At 40.6% G+C, this 16,659-nt stretch overlaps 2 protein-coding genes and 1 long non-coding RNA gene across 3 annotated transcripts; 1 reads left to right on the top strand and 2 right to left on the bottom strand.

The window, feature by feature from the left end:
• The first annotated feature begins 182 nt into the window (after nucleotides 1–182).
• LOC141816617 (uncharacterized) lies at nucleotides 183–3,050 on the top strand. The gene is made up of 3 exons (XR_012600716.1): nucleotides 183–244; nucleotides 1,907–1,977; nucleotides 2,540–3,050. It is a non-coding gene; the product is annotated as an uncharacterized LOC141816617 (long non-coding RNA).
• A 2,459-nt stretch (nucleotides 3,051–5,509) lies between these two features.
• Nucleotides 5,510–6,782, bottom strand: LOC141816611 (protein ROOT INITIATION DEFECTIVE 3-like). Its single transcript, XM_074704362.1, has 4 exons — nucleotides 6,570–6,782; nucleotides 6,375–6,488; nucleotides 6,006–6,159; nucleotides 5,510–5,892 (listed from the first exon to the last, which is right to left on the bottom strand). Exons 1-4 carry the CDS (start codon nucleotides 6,780–6,782, stop codon nucleotides 5,510–5,512), a joined length of 864 nt encoding a protein of 287 aa, XP_074560463.1.
• Nucleotides 6,783–13,581: 6,799 nt separating this feature from the next.
• Nucleotides 13,582–16,659, bottom strand: LOC141816613 (uncharacterized). Its single transcript, XM_074704365.1, has 4 exons — nucleotides 16,233–16,659; nucleotides 15,472–15,569; nucleotides 15,316–15,381; nucleotides 13,582–14,646 (listed from the first exon to the last, which is right to left on the bottom strand). Exons 1-4 carry the CDS (start codon nucleotides 16,628–16,630, stop codon nucleotides 13,781–13,783), a joined length of 1,428 nt encoding a protein of 475 aa, XP_074560466.1. The 5' UTR covers nucleotides 16,631–16,659; the 3' UTR covers nucleotides 13,582–13,780.

The raw sequence follows: 16,659 nt of genomic DNA, 5'->3' as shown, positions 1-16,659 counted from the left end.
CTGGTCCTCCGGCAGTCCCACAGAGCGCCAATCCCGCTATACCAGGAGCGGCACCGGATCCGGCGGTGAGGGATTCGCCGGAGAGATCCAGTGAGGAGGAGGCTACCATCCCTACCGTGCAATGCAAGACCTCCTCCGCCTCCAGCTGCTGCTGGATTCCCTGGCGGAGATCCCGGGGGCTTCGGCCCGGCGCCGCCGGTCAGTGGCCCTCAACGCGGATTCTCCGCTCGAGGTGGTTCTCCAGGTAAACTAAAATCTTAATTTCGCAGTTAGTTCTCGCTGTTTACGAGTTAAGGTTCATGAGAACGTTCGGTTCAATGGTTTTAGGGGGGTTTTTCTTAGGGACTCATCGGCGGTTTCCAACTTTATCTGATCATTATGTTCCTTCGTCAGACTTCCCCCTCCTTTTTATATCTAACTTCGGAGTTAATAAGTCGTCTCCGACGGTACCTCAACATAGATCCCTAAAGTTGAACTTGTAGCTTCAGCTACTGGGTTTCTTTTATACTGCAGGAATGAGTGTGGGGAAGACGACGATGCGATCATGGCTCTAGTCTATAAATGAATATACCACTTTTACTTGCTATGCCTTTTTCTACATAGTGAAGGGCTATTTCGGTCCTTGTTATTTAACCTGACGAGAATTGTCTTGTGTTCCTGCATATACAGAAGAATCATTCTGGTTGTGGAATAATAAGTTCAATGACTTTGTATTTTCAGTTTTTGTTCATCCCAACTCCAAATCCTGCTGGCAGGGAATTCTTGAGCCACCAAATTCAGTAGCTGGTTAGTACTAATTTAGTCAATCATATGTCTAGTACTTCAAAATTTGTGTGCATGTCTTAGGAATGGGGTGGCACCACTTAGTTTGTCACTCATCAATGTTTAGAAACCCTCTGACACTATAGCTCATCAGAAATGAATTCTAAGTTTTCCATCTGACTTATTTTTGTTGATATCCTACTGCTACATCAGGGAAATCGTGCTGTAGATTTTTGTTTTAGAGCTTCTTGTACTGTGTTGATATTCTATGTGATAAAGTTGAGACTCAGCTGGATTTTGTTTTGTTCTAGAACATTTTTTTTGAGACTTGCATATGCTTACTAAGATATTGCTAATCGGTTATATATCACTTTAATTGATGTCAGAATATCAAAACAAGCTAGCATGCTTAGTGAATTAACCCTGATGATCTTCATTCCAATGCATACTATTTCTTCCAGGTTCATGTGAATGTATAGAAGTACATGGTTTTATCCTCCCATGGTGTTTAAATATCTGTTCGTTTGATGCATTTCTTATATCTTTTATCTATGGGATATAAAATGTTTGAGAGTTTCTACTCATGTTCTCCATTAGGCCAATTCCGTAATCAGTTATCATATTTTATCATTGTAACATGTATATGAATTCCATCAGTTTTATTACATATGTATCTGTTTGTTACACCCACATCGAACTTTCACTATTGAAGGGCTTGCCTTATGATATATTTTGCATAAATATTTCTTGCAAAAATTTAGTTTAGTAATTCAATAATGCAGTGGTGAATTTGTACCATGTACAAATTGTCATGAGTCATGAATTGAGTTTAAATTGGAATTGGTATCATGTACAAGTTGTTATGACTCACAAGTTGAGTTTAAAATTGAAGTTGGATTGATTTTCACATACTTTTCATATGTTCCGTTGTGTATGTGTTCTACAACTTTGTTAATCATGAAATTTTAGATCTTCCTATAAATACCATAGCATGACGGTATTGATAGGTTTAACCTTGAATGATCTTGCGATGTTGATTTTTTCCCCTTTCAATTGCTATGAGAGTAATATAGTCTGCCTGCCCTTCCTAGTTGCACAGTTTGATTCTAGCATAACTTTTTATCATTTTATAATCACTATGTAGATCACACTGGTGGAAATAAATTTGCCAAGCTTTTTATTGGAGCAGTTCCAAGGACAGCAACTGAAGAAGATGTAAGTGACTATTGCTACATTTACTGGTTGGTTTTTTTTACTATCTTTACTCTTTGCATTTGTCGTCATTTTATCTCTTATCATCCCCATTTTTAAAACAGTTGTTATCTATATTTCGGTAACTCTTGCACTTGATGGTTTTCTCATTTGTCAATGATTTGTAAGTTTCAGTGTCTTGTTTAGATAGTCCCTTTTCTTAGAGTTAGAATCAAACATTAATAACAGCAATATTAACTAGCTGGATATTACATTGAAAATCTAGCTCATTTGAAATGTGCAATTTAGTTTTCCAAATAAGTTCCAATATCTGTGCAAAAGTGTTATCTCAATGGTATAAAATAACTGAGATAGACTTGAGACATGAAACTGTGTTTGTCGATTTCTTTTTGTGGGGCTTTCATCAGGTACCAGATGATAGTTTCTATGGATTTTCAATGAGCTATTAGACCATATTAATCATAGTTTCTGACTAATATTTGACATTTGCTCTATTTTGCATGGTAACATGGTTTCAGAACTTTTAATAGCGTGATAATTTTAATATAAAATATTTGTTTTTTAGATTCGTCCATTGTTCGAGGAGCATGGATATGTTATCGAAGTGGCATTTATAAAGGATAGGAAAACTGGAGAGCAACAAGGTATTTTCAAATTTCTTTTGTCTTTGTATTTATTATCAACTCATTCTTTTCCAGGTTCCTGAGAATAAGCTGTGAACAATCTGGCCATCTCTCCTATCATTTTTTTGGGAACTGTTGCCACTTGTTATCCTTTTTTTTGGCATGATTCCTTCCTTTGTTATTTTTCTAGTACAAGATGAAGAAAATACCAAGATCATTGATGGTTTATTGACTTTTAAGTTTTGCTATCAAGTACTGTGATACTGCAGTATCAGTTGATGCCTTGATGCTGCAGCATTGTGTGAATTGTGATAAACAAGACATCATATGTGGTCCATTTAAGTTTAGGTTCTGGATGATGTCAGTGTTTGGTTCTGGAATTGCTGTACTACAAGTGACATGATGCGATTATGCATCTTATGTGTACTTTCAAACTGTGCTAAACATCCAACATTTGGGCCCTAACAAAGTACCAATGTGCGCATCCCTAACCGTTCCGGGGTAGCTAGCTACCGAAGCCGATTAGAGCGTACTAGGCACCTCGCGGCCTAGGGGCAACTTATGGAGCCCATCCCTTGGACACCTCACGGTTCGGTACTTGTCAACATCAAAATAAAGTAAAATACTTTTTTTATATTTCTTATATCATGCAATTTGGAAAGAAACAATTTACACATGCTTTAACCTAAATGATGTCATGGAAATAATACTTTATGCATGTTCTACATACTATGGACAGAATAAAGAAAACAACGGAGCAACTCATACTGCAGGTGAGAGATGTACTTACCTTATCTTGTCGCCTTTAATTGCTAAGGTTTGTGAAATCAAAGACCTTCTCTCTGAGGTGCTCTAGTGCCTACTCTGCGCGATCTAGAAAAATCATAACTATAACTTAATGGAAATAATTAAATTAACCTTATCTAATCAATCAACCATTAAATTCTAGATGAACTCATTATTCTCAAGCACTCCCTTCACATTAATTACTTCATCACTCCTCTTATCAATTGATTTAATTGACCGATCTCTTATTAAATAAATTAGTTAGTAATCCATTAATTCTTTAATTAATAATAACCAACTTTTGAACATCTAATTAATCAATTTATCTAAAATGATTTAATCATTTAATCAACTATCTAATTTAACAATTAATTAATTATTAAACTAATTAAGATGTAATTAAACTGATTAAATAGTCTAACTAAACTAGATTAACTATCAATTCATTAATTAATCACTTAAACTAATTAACTATTTATTAATCTAATTACTAATTACTTAATTGAACTAACAGATTAATTAATCACTCAATTAATTGATTAACAATTAAATTAATTAACTTACTTAATTAAACTAACTTTAATTAATTAATCAAATACCTAAATTAATCACCTGCTCGTCTTCTTCCTCGCGTGGACACGGCCGAACAGGGCAAGGCGTCGGCTGCTCGGCGGGAGGAGGCTGAGGAAAGGGGGGCGGAGTGCAGTGTCGGCTGCTCCTGTTCTCACGCGGCGGCGATCAGGCGTCGCCTGCTTCTCCACGCGGCGGACGGCGAAGGGCGCGGCGGCGATCGGAAGTCTCCTCCATGCGCGGCGACGAAGCAGGACGGTGGTCGGGGCTCTGGTCCGCAGGGGACGGCGGCGCTGGTCGCACGACGCGCGGTGGAGGAAAAGGGGGAGACGGCAGCAGGGAGGGCGCGGCGGAGCAGAGAGGAGGTGGCGGCGCGTTAGGGTTGTGCGGCGGCAAACAACCGGATCGTGGCTAGGTTTCCCTTCTTATAGCCCTTTCCGTTCCGAGTTTTCCATCGGCGGACGCGGGCGGCGGCGGACGCAGTCCGCGCGGGCGGACACGGCGCGTGGGGCGCGGGTCGCGCGGAGAGGAAGCGGGCCGAATTCCTTTTGTAAATATAAAGGAGGAGTGCACAGTAATTCCTAAATTCGGGTTAATAATTCCTGTTTAAACCAGGTCAAATTTCTTAAATTGAACCGGATTAAATTTTGGTTCGCTTGGTTCGGCCATCAAACGACTTCCAAATTGACCCAAACAAATTTTGTTAGATTCGTCTTTGCAAGATGAATCTTTTCACCTATTTTATTTTATCAAACTCTCTTCTATCCTTTAACTAAAGGACCTTTATTGAAATTCAAATCGAATTAAAAATCCTAAAAATAGAGGACAAATAATTCGGGTGTTACATTAGCTGTTTACTTGAAATTTTAATTAGGGTCAGCTACTTTAGCATGTAAACCTATGACTATGGTTGATTCGGTCTATGGAACATGACTAGGAAAGCGACTGATTAAAATGAATGGACTCAAGCTAAAAAGGAAGATTAAATAGATTCACATTTATTTGAGAATATTCACTGGTCGATCCATTTCTGTTATGTATGGAAATGAATGTGAATATTATGGATATGGAACATGCTCTTGACATGATAGTCAAACTGAGGGATTAGAGATGTTCATATTGATGTGAATAAATGTTATTTAATCTGGGTAAATAGCAAGACATGATATGTCCAGAAAATGGTTTTGTACCACGGGAGAACGGCTGTGTGCCACTTGGATGATGGTTATGTACCATCGGACAAATGACTATGTGTCATTCAGAGAATAGTTATGTACTATTTAGAGCAGCTAAGTAAGGTGTAACAATTTTTTTAGCATTAATCGCTCTATGAGCAGCTATGGAAGGTATAATAACTTTCTTAGCAATGAATGCTCAATGTGCTTGCTGTCGCACGAACCATTTTCTTATGTATGAATTGGTTGTTTTTACAATCTATGTGACTGTGCATTCCGGTTATATTTAGTCTACGTGACTAGACACCTCTTAATGGTCTTAGTGACCAGTTGCTTTTGTGGCTTCACTTAGACGAGTGGGAGATGTTAGCAGACGAGCAGTTACCGGCGGTTTCGGTAACCGCCGGCGGTTTTGGTAACCGCCATCCACTTCGCACGACCACCATGATCACCACACGGCGCTCCCACGGAGTGCTCGTGGAGATGCAGCCTCTCCCTATAAAGGGAGAGGAAAGCTCTGCTACTGGGACGAGAGCAGTGAAGGGGCTTCTCCAGCGAGAGTGGAGTGCATACCTGTGTGTGCATCCAAGTGGAAGAAGCGCTTGCTGTGTGTGAGCGTCCAGAGGAGCCTTCAAGTGGTGTTGCCGGAGAAGAGGAAGAACTCCCAAACTCCGATGGATTTGGTTTGTGGAAATAGAAGAGTTTTTCGACTGTGATTACTCTTCCGACAGAAGCTCTGCCGCCGGAGCCGAAGTCGAGGCATGCTTCAACATGTATTAATCAACAGCAATATCATCAAACAACCTATGAATGAAGCATGACAAAAAATTAGCATTTTATAATATAAAGAACTAAAGAAGAAAGAAAATGAAACTACTAGAAATTGCATACAATATTATAAGAGACCAAACTTTGACAGAGCCATCCTCAGACCCTGATATTAGCAAGGGCTCGTCGTCCTTCGATAGAGTGAGACAGTTAACAGAGCGGTAGTGAGCATGCCACTTCTTGAGCAATTTCCCTGTAAAAACCTGCACAAAAACACAAGGAAAGCAACGTCATGGACAGATATAATGACCATCATCTTGGGAGAAATCAAGATGAAAGAATGAAACAAACTTAGTTGTCATGCATTAATAGTATCAAAATAATCAAGCCTGAGTACTGTAAGCAAAGTGATTTTTCAAAGAGGAGGGCAAAAATCAAACTTGCAAAGGAAATCAATATTAGAAAAGTGAGTAGTTACCTCCCACAGATAAATACTTCCGGATAATCCTCCTCCAATAATGTAAGTGCCTTCCGCATTGGAAATAAGCGGCCCAATTGGTTCAGCGGGAAAGCTTCTAACTTCAACTTGTGGCTGAAACACAATGAGAACATATTGGATCAGAAACTCAAAGAAATATACAGAATAAGATAAGAGTTTCCCATTACTACTTACCTTATCCCAGGACCAAAAGAATATAGGGGCAGAAGTTGCAGAGGGTGCATCTCGAAGTTGCGAGGCAGCTAGAAATGAGAAGCGACCAGAAACGGAGAGAAGACCATGCGGAGCGGAGGAGCATGAGCGGTACTGATGCCGCTCGGCGCCAGAACGGAGTTCCCAACAACTGATTCCCGCATCCACTGCAGATGACGCGATCACCACTTCCATTGCCATTGGAGAGATCTTACAAAAGTAGGATGATGAATAACATTATGTAGCATAACAATAATATGTTTTAAAAATATTTATAATAAATTTTTATAATGATTATTTTAAATATTAAATATTTAGAAGGAGTTAACCGGCCAATCTAGTTTAACAAACTGTACAGTTCACTTTAATCGGTCTGGTTCAACTTGGATTCCAACATGATTTGAGGCAAAATTTCATGTGAAACAAACGTCAAAAATCAATTGAGCAATTAAATAATGGGCTTTTATTGAATTTTACTAATTAAAGTGGAGCACAAAACAACCCGATGCAAGTGGTGACCGCCTCATCGGCTCATCGGTTGGCTTACATCTAAATTTCACCCAATTAATCACAAAGATAGACGTCTAAGTGTGATACGGTAGTAACATATTTAGGAGAATAAATATGAGAATCAACGTTCGAATCCCTCCCTGTAGGAACGAATATTCTAAAGGCCGACCTCTAAATGTACATAAACTGTGCCCTAAATTTACTTGATAGGTGAATTAAGAGTCTATCTCGATTAATAAGGCGAAACTAAAATATCTGAATTATCAAAAACCTCATCACAAGGTCATTTTTAACAAGATGAAGAGAATTAAAAAAATAGAAAAAAGAGATTTCAATTCATATAATCTCTCTGCATGATATGGCTATGACTTTCTTCAGCTGTCAAACGGCTGGCAGGCCAACTATCAGGAACGGCCGGGACGGGCCGGATCGTCAACTTGACGCCAAGCGGGATTCCAGCGGACCCATCTGTAATATATGATTAAATTTGCGTACACAACTTAAAATTTCTTGCCAGCGTGGCAGATTTCCAGCGATTAAAACAAATTCAAAAGATTCTAGAAAAGCATAATATACAATTAGCTAAAGTATTGAAGATGTTGATGGCATTTGAAGAAAGCTGGTTGTTCATTTTTTTTTTCCTTTTTATGTCTGCTGAATTGGCTTACGTAAAATCGTCAAATTCTTAAAACAAATATATTCATATTCTGAAAAACAAAGATGTGTAGTCCTATACAAGCAGGCACTTCTATGCACGGTGTATAATCTCTCTGCAACTATCGAAGGTTTTTATCCTGACCTGGATAGAGAAGTTTATCCGGGAGCGAAGCAAAAGTTATTACCGTGGAGAGAGAAGTTTATCCGGGAGCGGAGGTGTTTGAGAGAGTAGCTTACCCGGGAGAGAGTAGCTAACATAAACCGTGCAAGAACCTCATGGTCGACCATGGCTCACTTGGTCGACCACTTGGTCGACCAAGTATTTGTGGTCGACCATATGGTTGACCACTCGTTGGTTGGATTGGTCTGTAAGCTTGATTTGGATTGAGGAGAAGGAATTTTAGTCGGGAGTTTGGTGCTCATGGGCAAATGGAGAGAGCTTAGGTAGCTCATCTCCGGATTGGGTCAGGAGGAGCTTTTGTGGCTTAGGACCGTGTTGGCCGGGAGCTTAGTGCTCATGGTCGAGAATTTCTCTAGGAGCCTTTGTGGCTCAGAACCAGATCTTCAGAGAGCCTTAGTGGCTCGGGACCTAATTGGCCGGGAGCTTGGTGCGGATGACCGAGAATTTCTCTGGGAGCCTTGGTGGCTCAGAACCAGATTTTTCAGGGAGCCTTGGTGGCTCGGAACCTGATTGGTTGGGAGCTTGGTGCGGATGACCGAAAATTTCTCTGGGAGCCTTGGTGGCTCAGAACCAGATTCCTCAGGGAGCCTTGGTGACTCAGCTGAGTGTTCAGGGAGCCTTGGTGCCTCAGAACCTGATTGGTCCGGGAGAGCTTTGGTAGCTCGGCTCGGGACCGTGAGCTTTGGTAGCTCGATCTCAGGGAGACTTGGTGGTTCAGAACCTGATTTCTCTGGGAGCCTTGGTGGCTCTGAACTGGATTCCTCTGGGAGCCTTGGTGGCTCAGAACCAGATTCGTCAAGGAGCCTTGGTGGCTCAGAACCTGATTCCTCCGGAGCCTTGGTGGCTCTGAACCGGATTCCTCAAGAGGAGGGCCTTGGTGGCTCGGTCTCTTGATTCCTCAGGAGGAGGGCCTTGGTGGCTCGGTCTCTTGATTCCTAAGGAGGAGGGCCTTTGTGGCTCGGTCTCCTGTTTGGTCTGAGAGAGCTTTGGTAGCTCTGCTCGTGACCTGGACTCTAATGCTTTAATCCATCCTTATACTATGTCCTTGTTCTGGAATGTTTTTAATGTATCTTTTGAGTGTGCAGATATACATGACAGGTTAAGGAAAGGAATTCAAATGGATGGTGAGAGTTCCAAGGCGAGATTTCGAGCGGTCTCTTCTGCAGGGAGAGTTCTGTGTCAACGGACGACAGCTTTTGACAGAGATCCGTTGGGCACAAGAACCAAGCAGAACTTTAAGAGAAGTGAGAAGCAGCGCTGAGGGAGGAGACTGAAGACTACACTGTTGATCATCCTAGACAGCTCAGAAGCGCCATTGCCAATCCTAAGAGAGCTTGATCGTGAATCAAAGAAGAGGAAACAAGAGCAACGTCCTATGTTTGGAGAAACAGGCTTGAGGTGTAAGCTGTTCTTGTTGTCTCTGTCTAGAGTAACGTCCTATGTTTGGAGGAGCAGGCTTGAGTTGCAAGCTATTTTTGTTGTCTCTGTTGTCCGATCTTTGATTCACTGTATTCTCCTTGTCTTGTGCTTATATTTGTATCTTTGAGACATTCTGTGGAGAGGTTCCTCCACCGAGAAAGAGAAGCTTATAGCCGGTATTTATCGAGGTCTGATCTGCCGAAAGATTGAGGGATCGTCCACCTTATGGACACGCCATGGAGTAGGAGCATCATCTCCGAACCTCGTAAATTACTGTGTTAGCGTACTGATTCCAGTCTCCGTGTTTCTGATTGTTCATTCCGCTGCGCACACGAAGACGAAGCAAGAAAAGACGATTTGTGTGGATGGCTATTCACAATCCCCCTCTCTAGCCAGTGTCTAAGAAATCTAACAATATTTACTGAACCTAACTTGGAATGCTCCACAGCATACCTAGCAAACCTTCTCCAATAGCTCAGCATAAGTCAGGTGCCCATCATCACCCAGGTCATTGCCTTCCCAATAGATAGCGACTTTTCCACCATTACCCTCTTCAATGTTCCGATCCAAAGCATTATAACTAATGTTCGTTCTGCCTCCTTTGAACCACTGTTATCAGCAAGTCAATGTCTTTTGCAGATCAATTTTTTCCACCAAATAAGATTTAGTGTAAGACAACTCACCTCGAATTTGACGGTTCCCTTCCTCACATCAATGTTTTCGGTGTACACCTCCGGATCCCACTTCTCCTTCCAGTAGAACTGGGAAGCGATCTCCGACCAGAATCCAGCTAGATCCTCTATCGATTTCTCGTACATGTTCCGATACTTAAGATACGTGATATTAATGCGGAGAAAAAAAGGCTTAACAAGTTCATCTTCCCCAACCCTTCCACCTAACAGAACATGCAACCCTTCCACTTAACAGAATATGCAATTTTCGTGAAGTCAGTGTTCATCTCGAGAGCAATGAAAAGGTTGTTTGATATAATTGGGATATTATGTGTAGTTATGTAGCCCAATGAATCCATGAAATGATTCATTCCCGATCGAACCTTCGATTCTCGCGAACCGCCATCTATCTCACTATAAATTATTCTAAACCTCCGTCCTCCGGTAGAGTCTTCATCGATTTCGCACTTAGTCTCTAGGATTTTCCGCCTCGCTTCCATGACCGGCCGAGCCTTCCTTGTTGCATTGCAGCGCACCGTCTGCGTTCCATCTTGGAGTCTCTCCTTAAATGATCTGTCGCCAAATGGAGTAACCGACCCCGACCCCTAACATTGTGTTTGGATGGGGTGAGGAAAAGTTCATTAACAGAAGGGGAAGAAAGGAGAAGTGAGGGAAAGGAAGGAGAAGAGAAGTATTTATATTTTTCTTGTTTGGGAGGAAGGGAAGGTTCATTAATGTAACATGTGATACCTTGTTTGGGAGGACGGAGAAGGAAATGAAGGTTAAATATATAAAATTACAAAAATTGTTAAAATAGATCTACAATAATTTAGAAATAATTGTTCGTTAGGTATTTTATTTTATCTAATGCCTTATAACTATTCGTTCAATGAGTTCGTCAATCGAAATTATAAACTAAATATATAAAATTAAAAAAATACTTTTATTTTTTAAAATTAATCTATATGTGAAAAAATATATATAGCTCATTAGATTAACAAAAATTAATATTTACAACTTAAATAAATAAAAACTTAAAAAATTAATAAATAGATATATAAAATATATACGAAATATAGAATTTATACACTTTGGTACGATAAAAGATAAATCAATATTTTTATATATATTTTTATAAAAATTTACTGATGTAAAAATTTACGACGAATGTCGACATCGAGGAGTGCGAGTGATGAGATCCTGTGGCGACTGCGTTATATGACAAGGAGCAACGGTGTAAAAATCTAATAGATAAGTTATTTTAATAATTAATATTTTAATATAAGAGTAAAATTGGAATAAATATGTTTTAACATTTCCTTCCCCTTCCTTATATCCCAAATCGGAGTGTAAGAAATTATGTCTATTTATAGGCATGTAAGGGGAAAGCTTACCCTTCCTTCCCCTTTTCTCCTTTTCCCTCACTTCTTTATAAACAAGGTTACAAACTCCCTTCCCCTTATCTACCCTTCCTTCCCCTTCCCTCACCTCCTCCCAAACAAGCCGAAGGAGATTATACTCCTCTACGGCTGCGACTTTTGGAACTGGCTCATTGTGATGGAACACATCCAATCCCTCTCTCATCCATGACGAGATTATTGATAATTATATCAAGACCCTCCCCGAGGTCTTTGACCGATTAGTTTTTCTTTCTCCCTGTTGACTCGGTGAAGCTATTTTTGATTATCACTCCAGTGTATTTAATTACTTAATGTCGAGGAGATTATTTTTGATGATCTTAGCTTTTGTTTGAGTCTCTTTCTTATTTTATTTTATGCTGAGTTCTCATAGATGCATGTTTATATTATTTACTTTAGATAGGGAAATGAAAAAAATATTATTTATTTTTCCCCCTCTTAAATTACGTACTTTCTCTTGCCGTAAGCTCTCTTCCAATTAAACACTTCATTAATGTGGCAATTAAACACTTTATTAATGTTTTCTCTCTTGCCGTAAGCTCTCTTCCAAAAAACCACCGGCTCTCTCTCTCTCTCAAGGCGATCCCTTGGGCGATCATCAGGCGGCGTTGCCGCTGTGCAAGCTCCGGCGGCTGTTCTGGCCGCCGGTTGTGCCTAGAACCGCCGCCAGGACTCCGGAGGCTGTTCTGTTCGAGCTCTTGGGAGATCTCCAGCCGATTCTAGCCTATTTGGGGGGTTTTTTGTAGCGGCGTCGTCCGCCGCCAGTGCTCAGGGAGCCACCAATCTTCCGGCGCGGAACTAGAAGGCTTAATCGGAGGATTTGGACGCCGGGAGGGGGACGCACGCGGGGTTGCCCGCCGTGAGTGGCCCGCGCGCGGTGCTGCACGCCGGGAAGGAGCTATTGGGACGCGGGCGGTGCAGGGGAGATCCGGAAGCCACACGCTCGCAGGAGCGGCGCTAGAGGGCTTGTAAGAGCCGCCAGCGTTGTGGCCGCCAGGGGTACCACGCGCGCGAAGACCTAACCACGAGTTCCGCCTGAAGCTTGGGCCGCCGGAAATTAATGTGGCAATTAAACACTTTATTAATGTGGAATAGTGCTGGAGTTATTTGTCAGCTAGATGAAATTAGAATTTTTAGGTTGGTTGATAATATATTTGAAGTTGTCGGCATTGGATCAATGTTATTTTTTTGGAGTTACATCTTAGTGAATTTTTGATACAATGAAAATTATATCAGTTGCTAGCCTTGAAATGTTTCCTTATGATTTTTGACACATATACTATTTTCTAAAATGAGCATTTATCAAATAAATTGTGCATACTAAGTATAAAAGCCCTATCGGTGGTCGATGGGAAATTTCTGTGGGACCGGATCGGTCACTCCCAAAGATTAAATCCATGAAACTGATTGAAATTTATCATTTTTATAAAAGCCCTATCGATCACAGTCTCTTTCATCTCTAACTCTGCGCCAATGAGTTGTTTCATTGGCGATTAACCAAATCATGTATTTTGTCTTCAAGATTAATCAAATTAATGTGCATTGCACTTTCCTGTCTACGAAATCACGTACTTGATCTTCAAAATAATCCTTCCTTCCAAATAGATTACCCTACCTAAAGCATCCAACCACTCTTACTATCCGAACCACGTATGGGCTTTTCATCTCTTTCATTCTCTTGGGTGATGGAAACAAACTTTTACTCGTAGCTTGGATGCTTAATCATTAAACATTTTACTCATTTTTAAATTTATACAAAAAACCTAAAAGCATAATCACCATATATAACGTATAATCGTCATCATACATTTATTAATCTAAAACACTGAACTTAGTAACTTTATCTGTGCCTAGTTGATCTAACATCAGCCAACACTTGATAAAACGATGAGCAACGGATTGTCCAAAAATTCCAAATTACAGCCGAAACAGCCATTGACTATGACTACATATGCTGGACATGTAAAGAAAAATTCAATCCATTGACGACAGTATTTTGAGGGATTTCTTTGATTACTAAATTGCCGTATCTAACTTCTAACCATGAACACTAACTACCATCCTGAGCATTGGTACTCAATTCCTTTTCCACTAATTTGCCATCAGTACAATGCAACCAAAAACAATAGACAGAAATATGTTACCTAATGGCGCGTCAACTTAAAACATTAAGCAAGAGCTCGAAAACCCCAGCATTAGCAGTTCACAGTTTCAAATATTAAAGGCAGTGAAAGCAAATAAAAAAAGTCCAAATTATAGAAATACACAAAGAAAATATAATAAAAGTAAGAAGCTTAGGCCCTCCTGGATAAACCATAATAAATAGTAATGTCTCATCTACTGGTCTCTACCAGGCAAGTCTCTTCCTGGATAAACAGGAGACCCTCCTTGATAACCCTCTCCGCCTTGTTGATTATTTTGGCTACCTCCTTGATATCTAGAATTAGGAGGTGGATAGCCTGAAGTAACACCTTGCCCTTGAAAAGGCTGATTAAAGACCTGACGACCAACAGGGCTACCTCCTTGATATGCAGGGGCACCTCCCTGGTAGCCACCAGGATAAGCAGTGGGCGGGGAACCACCTCCTTGATAGTCACTAGGGCTGCCTCCTTGATAACCAGTGTGCGACCCTGGTCGAGCAGAACTGCCTCCTTGATAAATGGGAGGCGTAGCAAAACTGCCTCCTTGATAACCACCAGGATTAACTTGATAGGCAGTGGGTGGTCCAGCAGGGTTACCTCTTGGATAGCCAGGGCTACTTCCAGTAACATTGTCTCCTGGATAATCAGGGCTGATTCCATTACTACCAAAGCCACCACCAGGTATATTGCTCCTAGGAAAACCACTTTGATATCCTTGGTCACCCTGGTAGCCAGGACCCCCCGGCCCTCCCTGATATCCTCGAGAACCTCCTTGATAGTTAGGGATATAGCCACCATGTTGGTTAGGCACGGCAGTTGAATTAGGTGGTGTTTGATTTTGATAGTTCGGTATGGCAGTTGTATTAGGTGACATTTGATTTTGGTAATTGGGTGGCGGTTGATTTTGGAAGTTTGGAGTGGCACCATCTCTCACAGGCGGTGTAGCTCGGGAAGTATGTTGTGTAGTATTCTGTGAAGGAAAATCCTGATTTTGAACTGGAGGAGCCTCTCTGTTTTGGAAATTCTGCATATGAACAGCTTTTCCATCAATGAACGGTTCTCCTGCAAAAGATCAAATTTGTAGTGAAGTCAAGGGCCGAATATGCATGCTGTTATTCTGCAAGGCAACCTAAACATCAAATTTGTAGCAGTAATAATCCATGTAAAATACCAAGCTACAAAATGAGTAAGAACAAACCACTACAAAATATGCATGCTGTCATTCTGAAAAACAACCTACACATTAAATTTGTAGTAGTAATAATCCTTGTAAAATACCAAGCTCCAAAATGAGTAATAACAAACCACAACTTAAAAGTAAATTATAGTACTATGGTCTTTCTCCTTCATTTCTACCTTGTAGACTAAATTTTATGTAAAGCAAAAATTACCAAGAAACACCACGACCACAATGTCAACTTGGCCTAGTGTGACAGAGTACCTTCCTTGACCTCCCTATTGCGTGTTGGCTATGCCATGTTATGTGAAAGATAATAATGGCTTCCCTAATAACTACATAAATTATACTGTAGATTTTTTTCCTTCACTAGTGCCCTATCAACTTACTTTACACAAGCCCAAGAATACAATCAACAATATCTACAGCATTAACACATTGAATCATAAATTTTAAACTGGAAATGGTCACTTTGTAAAGAACAACATAGTATAACAAATATAGGCATTATCATTTGCAAGGGAAGTTGTGGAAGAGGAAGGCATGGCCCTCACCTCCATAATCTTTGTTCTTTACATCCAAGTATGAATCAGGAAGAACCTGGCGAACTTTTGGCAAAGCTGAATTTAGAGTACACAAATAAGTATGATTTATAATTGTGTGGCAGGTATATTGCCAAAAATTATCATAATAAAGGTAAATAGACATACGCTTGATCTTATATGAGGTTTCTTTAGAAACCTTACAATCAAAAGCAGAATAATGCTTGGTAGAAACTGAGTATATTGATATTCTTGCTTCCTCTTCACTGTAGCACAAGACCAGTTAGCAGAGTGCTAAGAGAATATTAAAAGAAACACAGGAGACAATTTAAAGAACTGGCAAAAAGTAGAGCACGGCTGATTACAGTAAAAATGGACGCCAAAAAATCTAACATATCATCAGAAAGAGTCCTCTAAAACAGCATGATAGAGAAAATAGTAAGTTAATGCATACGTGTCAAAGATCACAAGGAAACATTAAGGCTAGCAACTGATATAATTTTCATTGTATCAAAAAATCACTAAGATGTAACACTAAAGAATAAAAGCATCTTGCAGCTGCTAATTTTAGCTTTGATCCAATGCCAACAACTTCAAATATATTATCAACTAAAATAAAAATTCTAACTTAAAACTGACAAATAACTCCAGCACTATCCCGCAGTAATGAGGTGTTTAATTGGAAGAGGGATTAAGACGAGAGAGAGAGAGAGTAATTTAAGAGGGAAAGGAAAATAACTTTTTTTTTCATTTCCCCTGTCTACAGAAAATAAAATAAACGTGAAGAAGTGATAGTTTATCTTGAGAACGTAGCATAAATAAAGAGAAAGCGACTCAAACAAAAGTCAAGATCACCAAAAATAATCTCCTTGGCAAATACACTGGAGTGATTATCAAAGATAGCTTTGCGGCCAGAGAAAGCAACTAACCTGCCAAGTGCCTTGGCGACGGACTCGATAAATTTATCAATAATATCAGGAATGAGGGAGTGATCGGGTGGGTCGTCGAGGACGAAGCCATGAATAAACTCATCACGCGTGAGAGAGGGATCGGAGGGATCGGGTGACTCCCGGAAGACGAGCCATCGCTCAAAATCACAGGCAGTGCTGCAGTTCGGCGACGGATTATTCAAGGATGATGTCGTGGGCCGAGTAGAGAAGCACCGGAGCCCGGATCTCACCGGATTACGGCGGAGCGAGAAGCCTACGAGGACGGCCGCAACGAGGGGGCGGAGGCGGAACAAAGGAGAAGCGCCGGAGAGGGAGAGAGCCCGAGACGCGATAGGGGAAAGAGGAATCGAGCGCAGCAATGACACGAGGCCCGCCATGGAGAATCGGAACAAAACCCCTGAAACCC

This window comes from Curcuma longa, unplaced genomic scaffold (genome assembly GCF_044706935.1).
Source record: "Curcuma longa cultivar G26 ecotype Majalengka, Jawa Barat unplaced genomic scaffold, ITB_CL_G26_1.1 contig_17397, whole genome shotgun sequence".
NCBI classification, from domain to species: domain Eukaryota; kingdom Viridiplantae; phylum Streptophyta; class Magnoliopsida; order Zingiberales; family Zingiberaceae; genus Curcuma; species Curcuma longa.
Note: the sequence above shows the minus strand (reverse complement) of the source record. Positions and strands in the feature narration are given on the sequence as shown.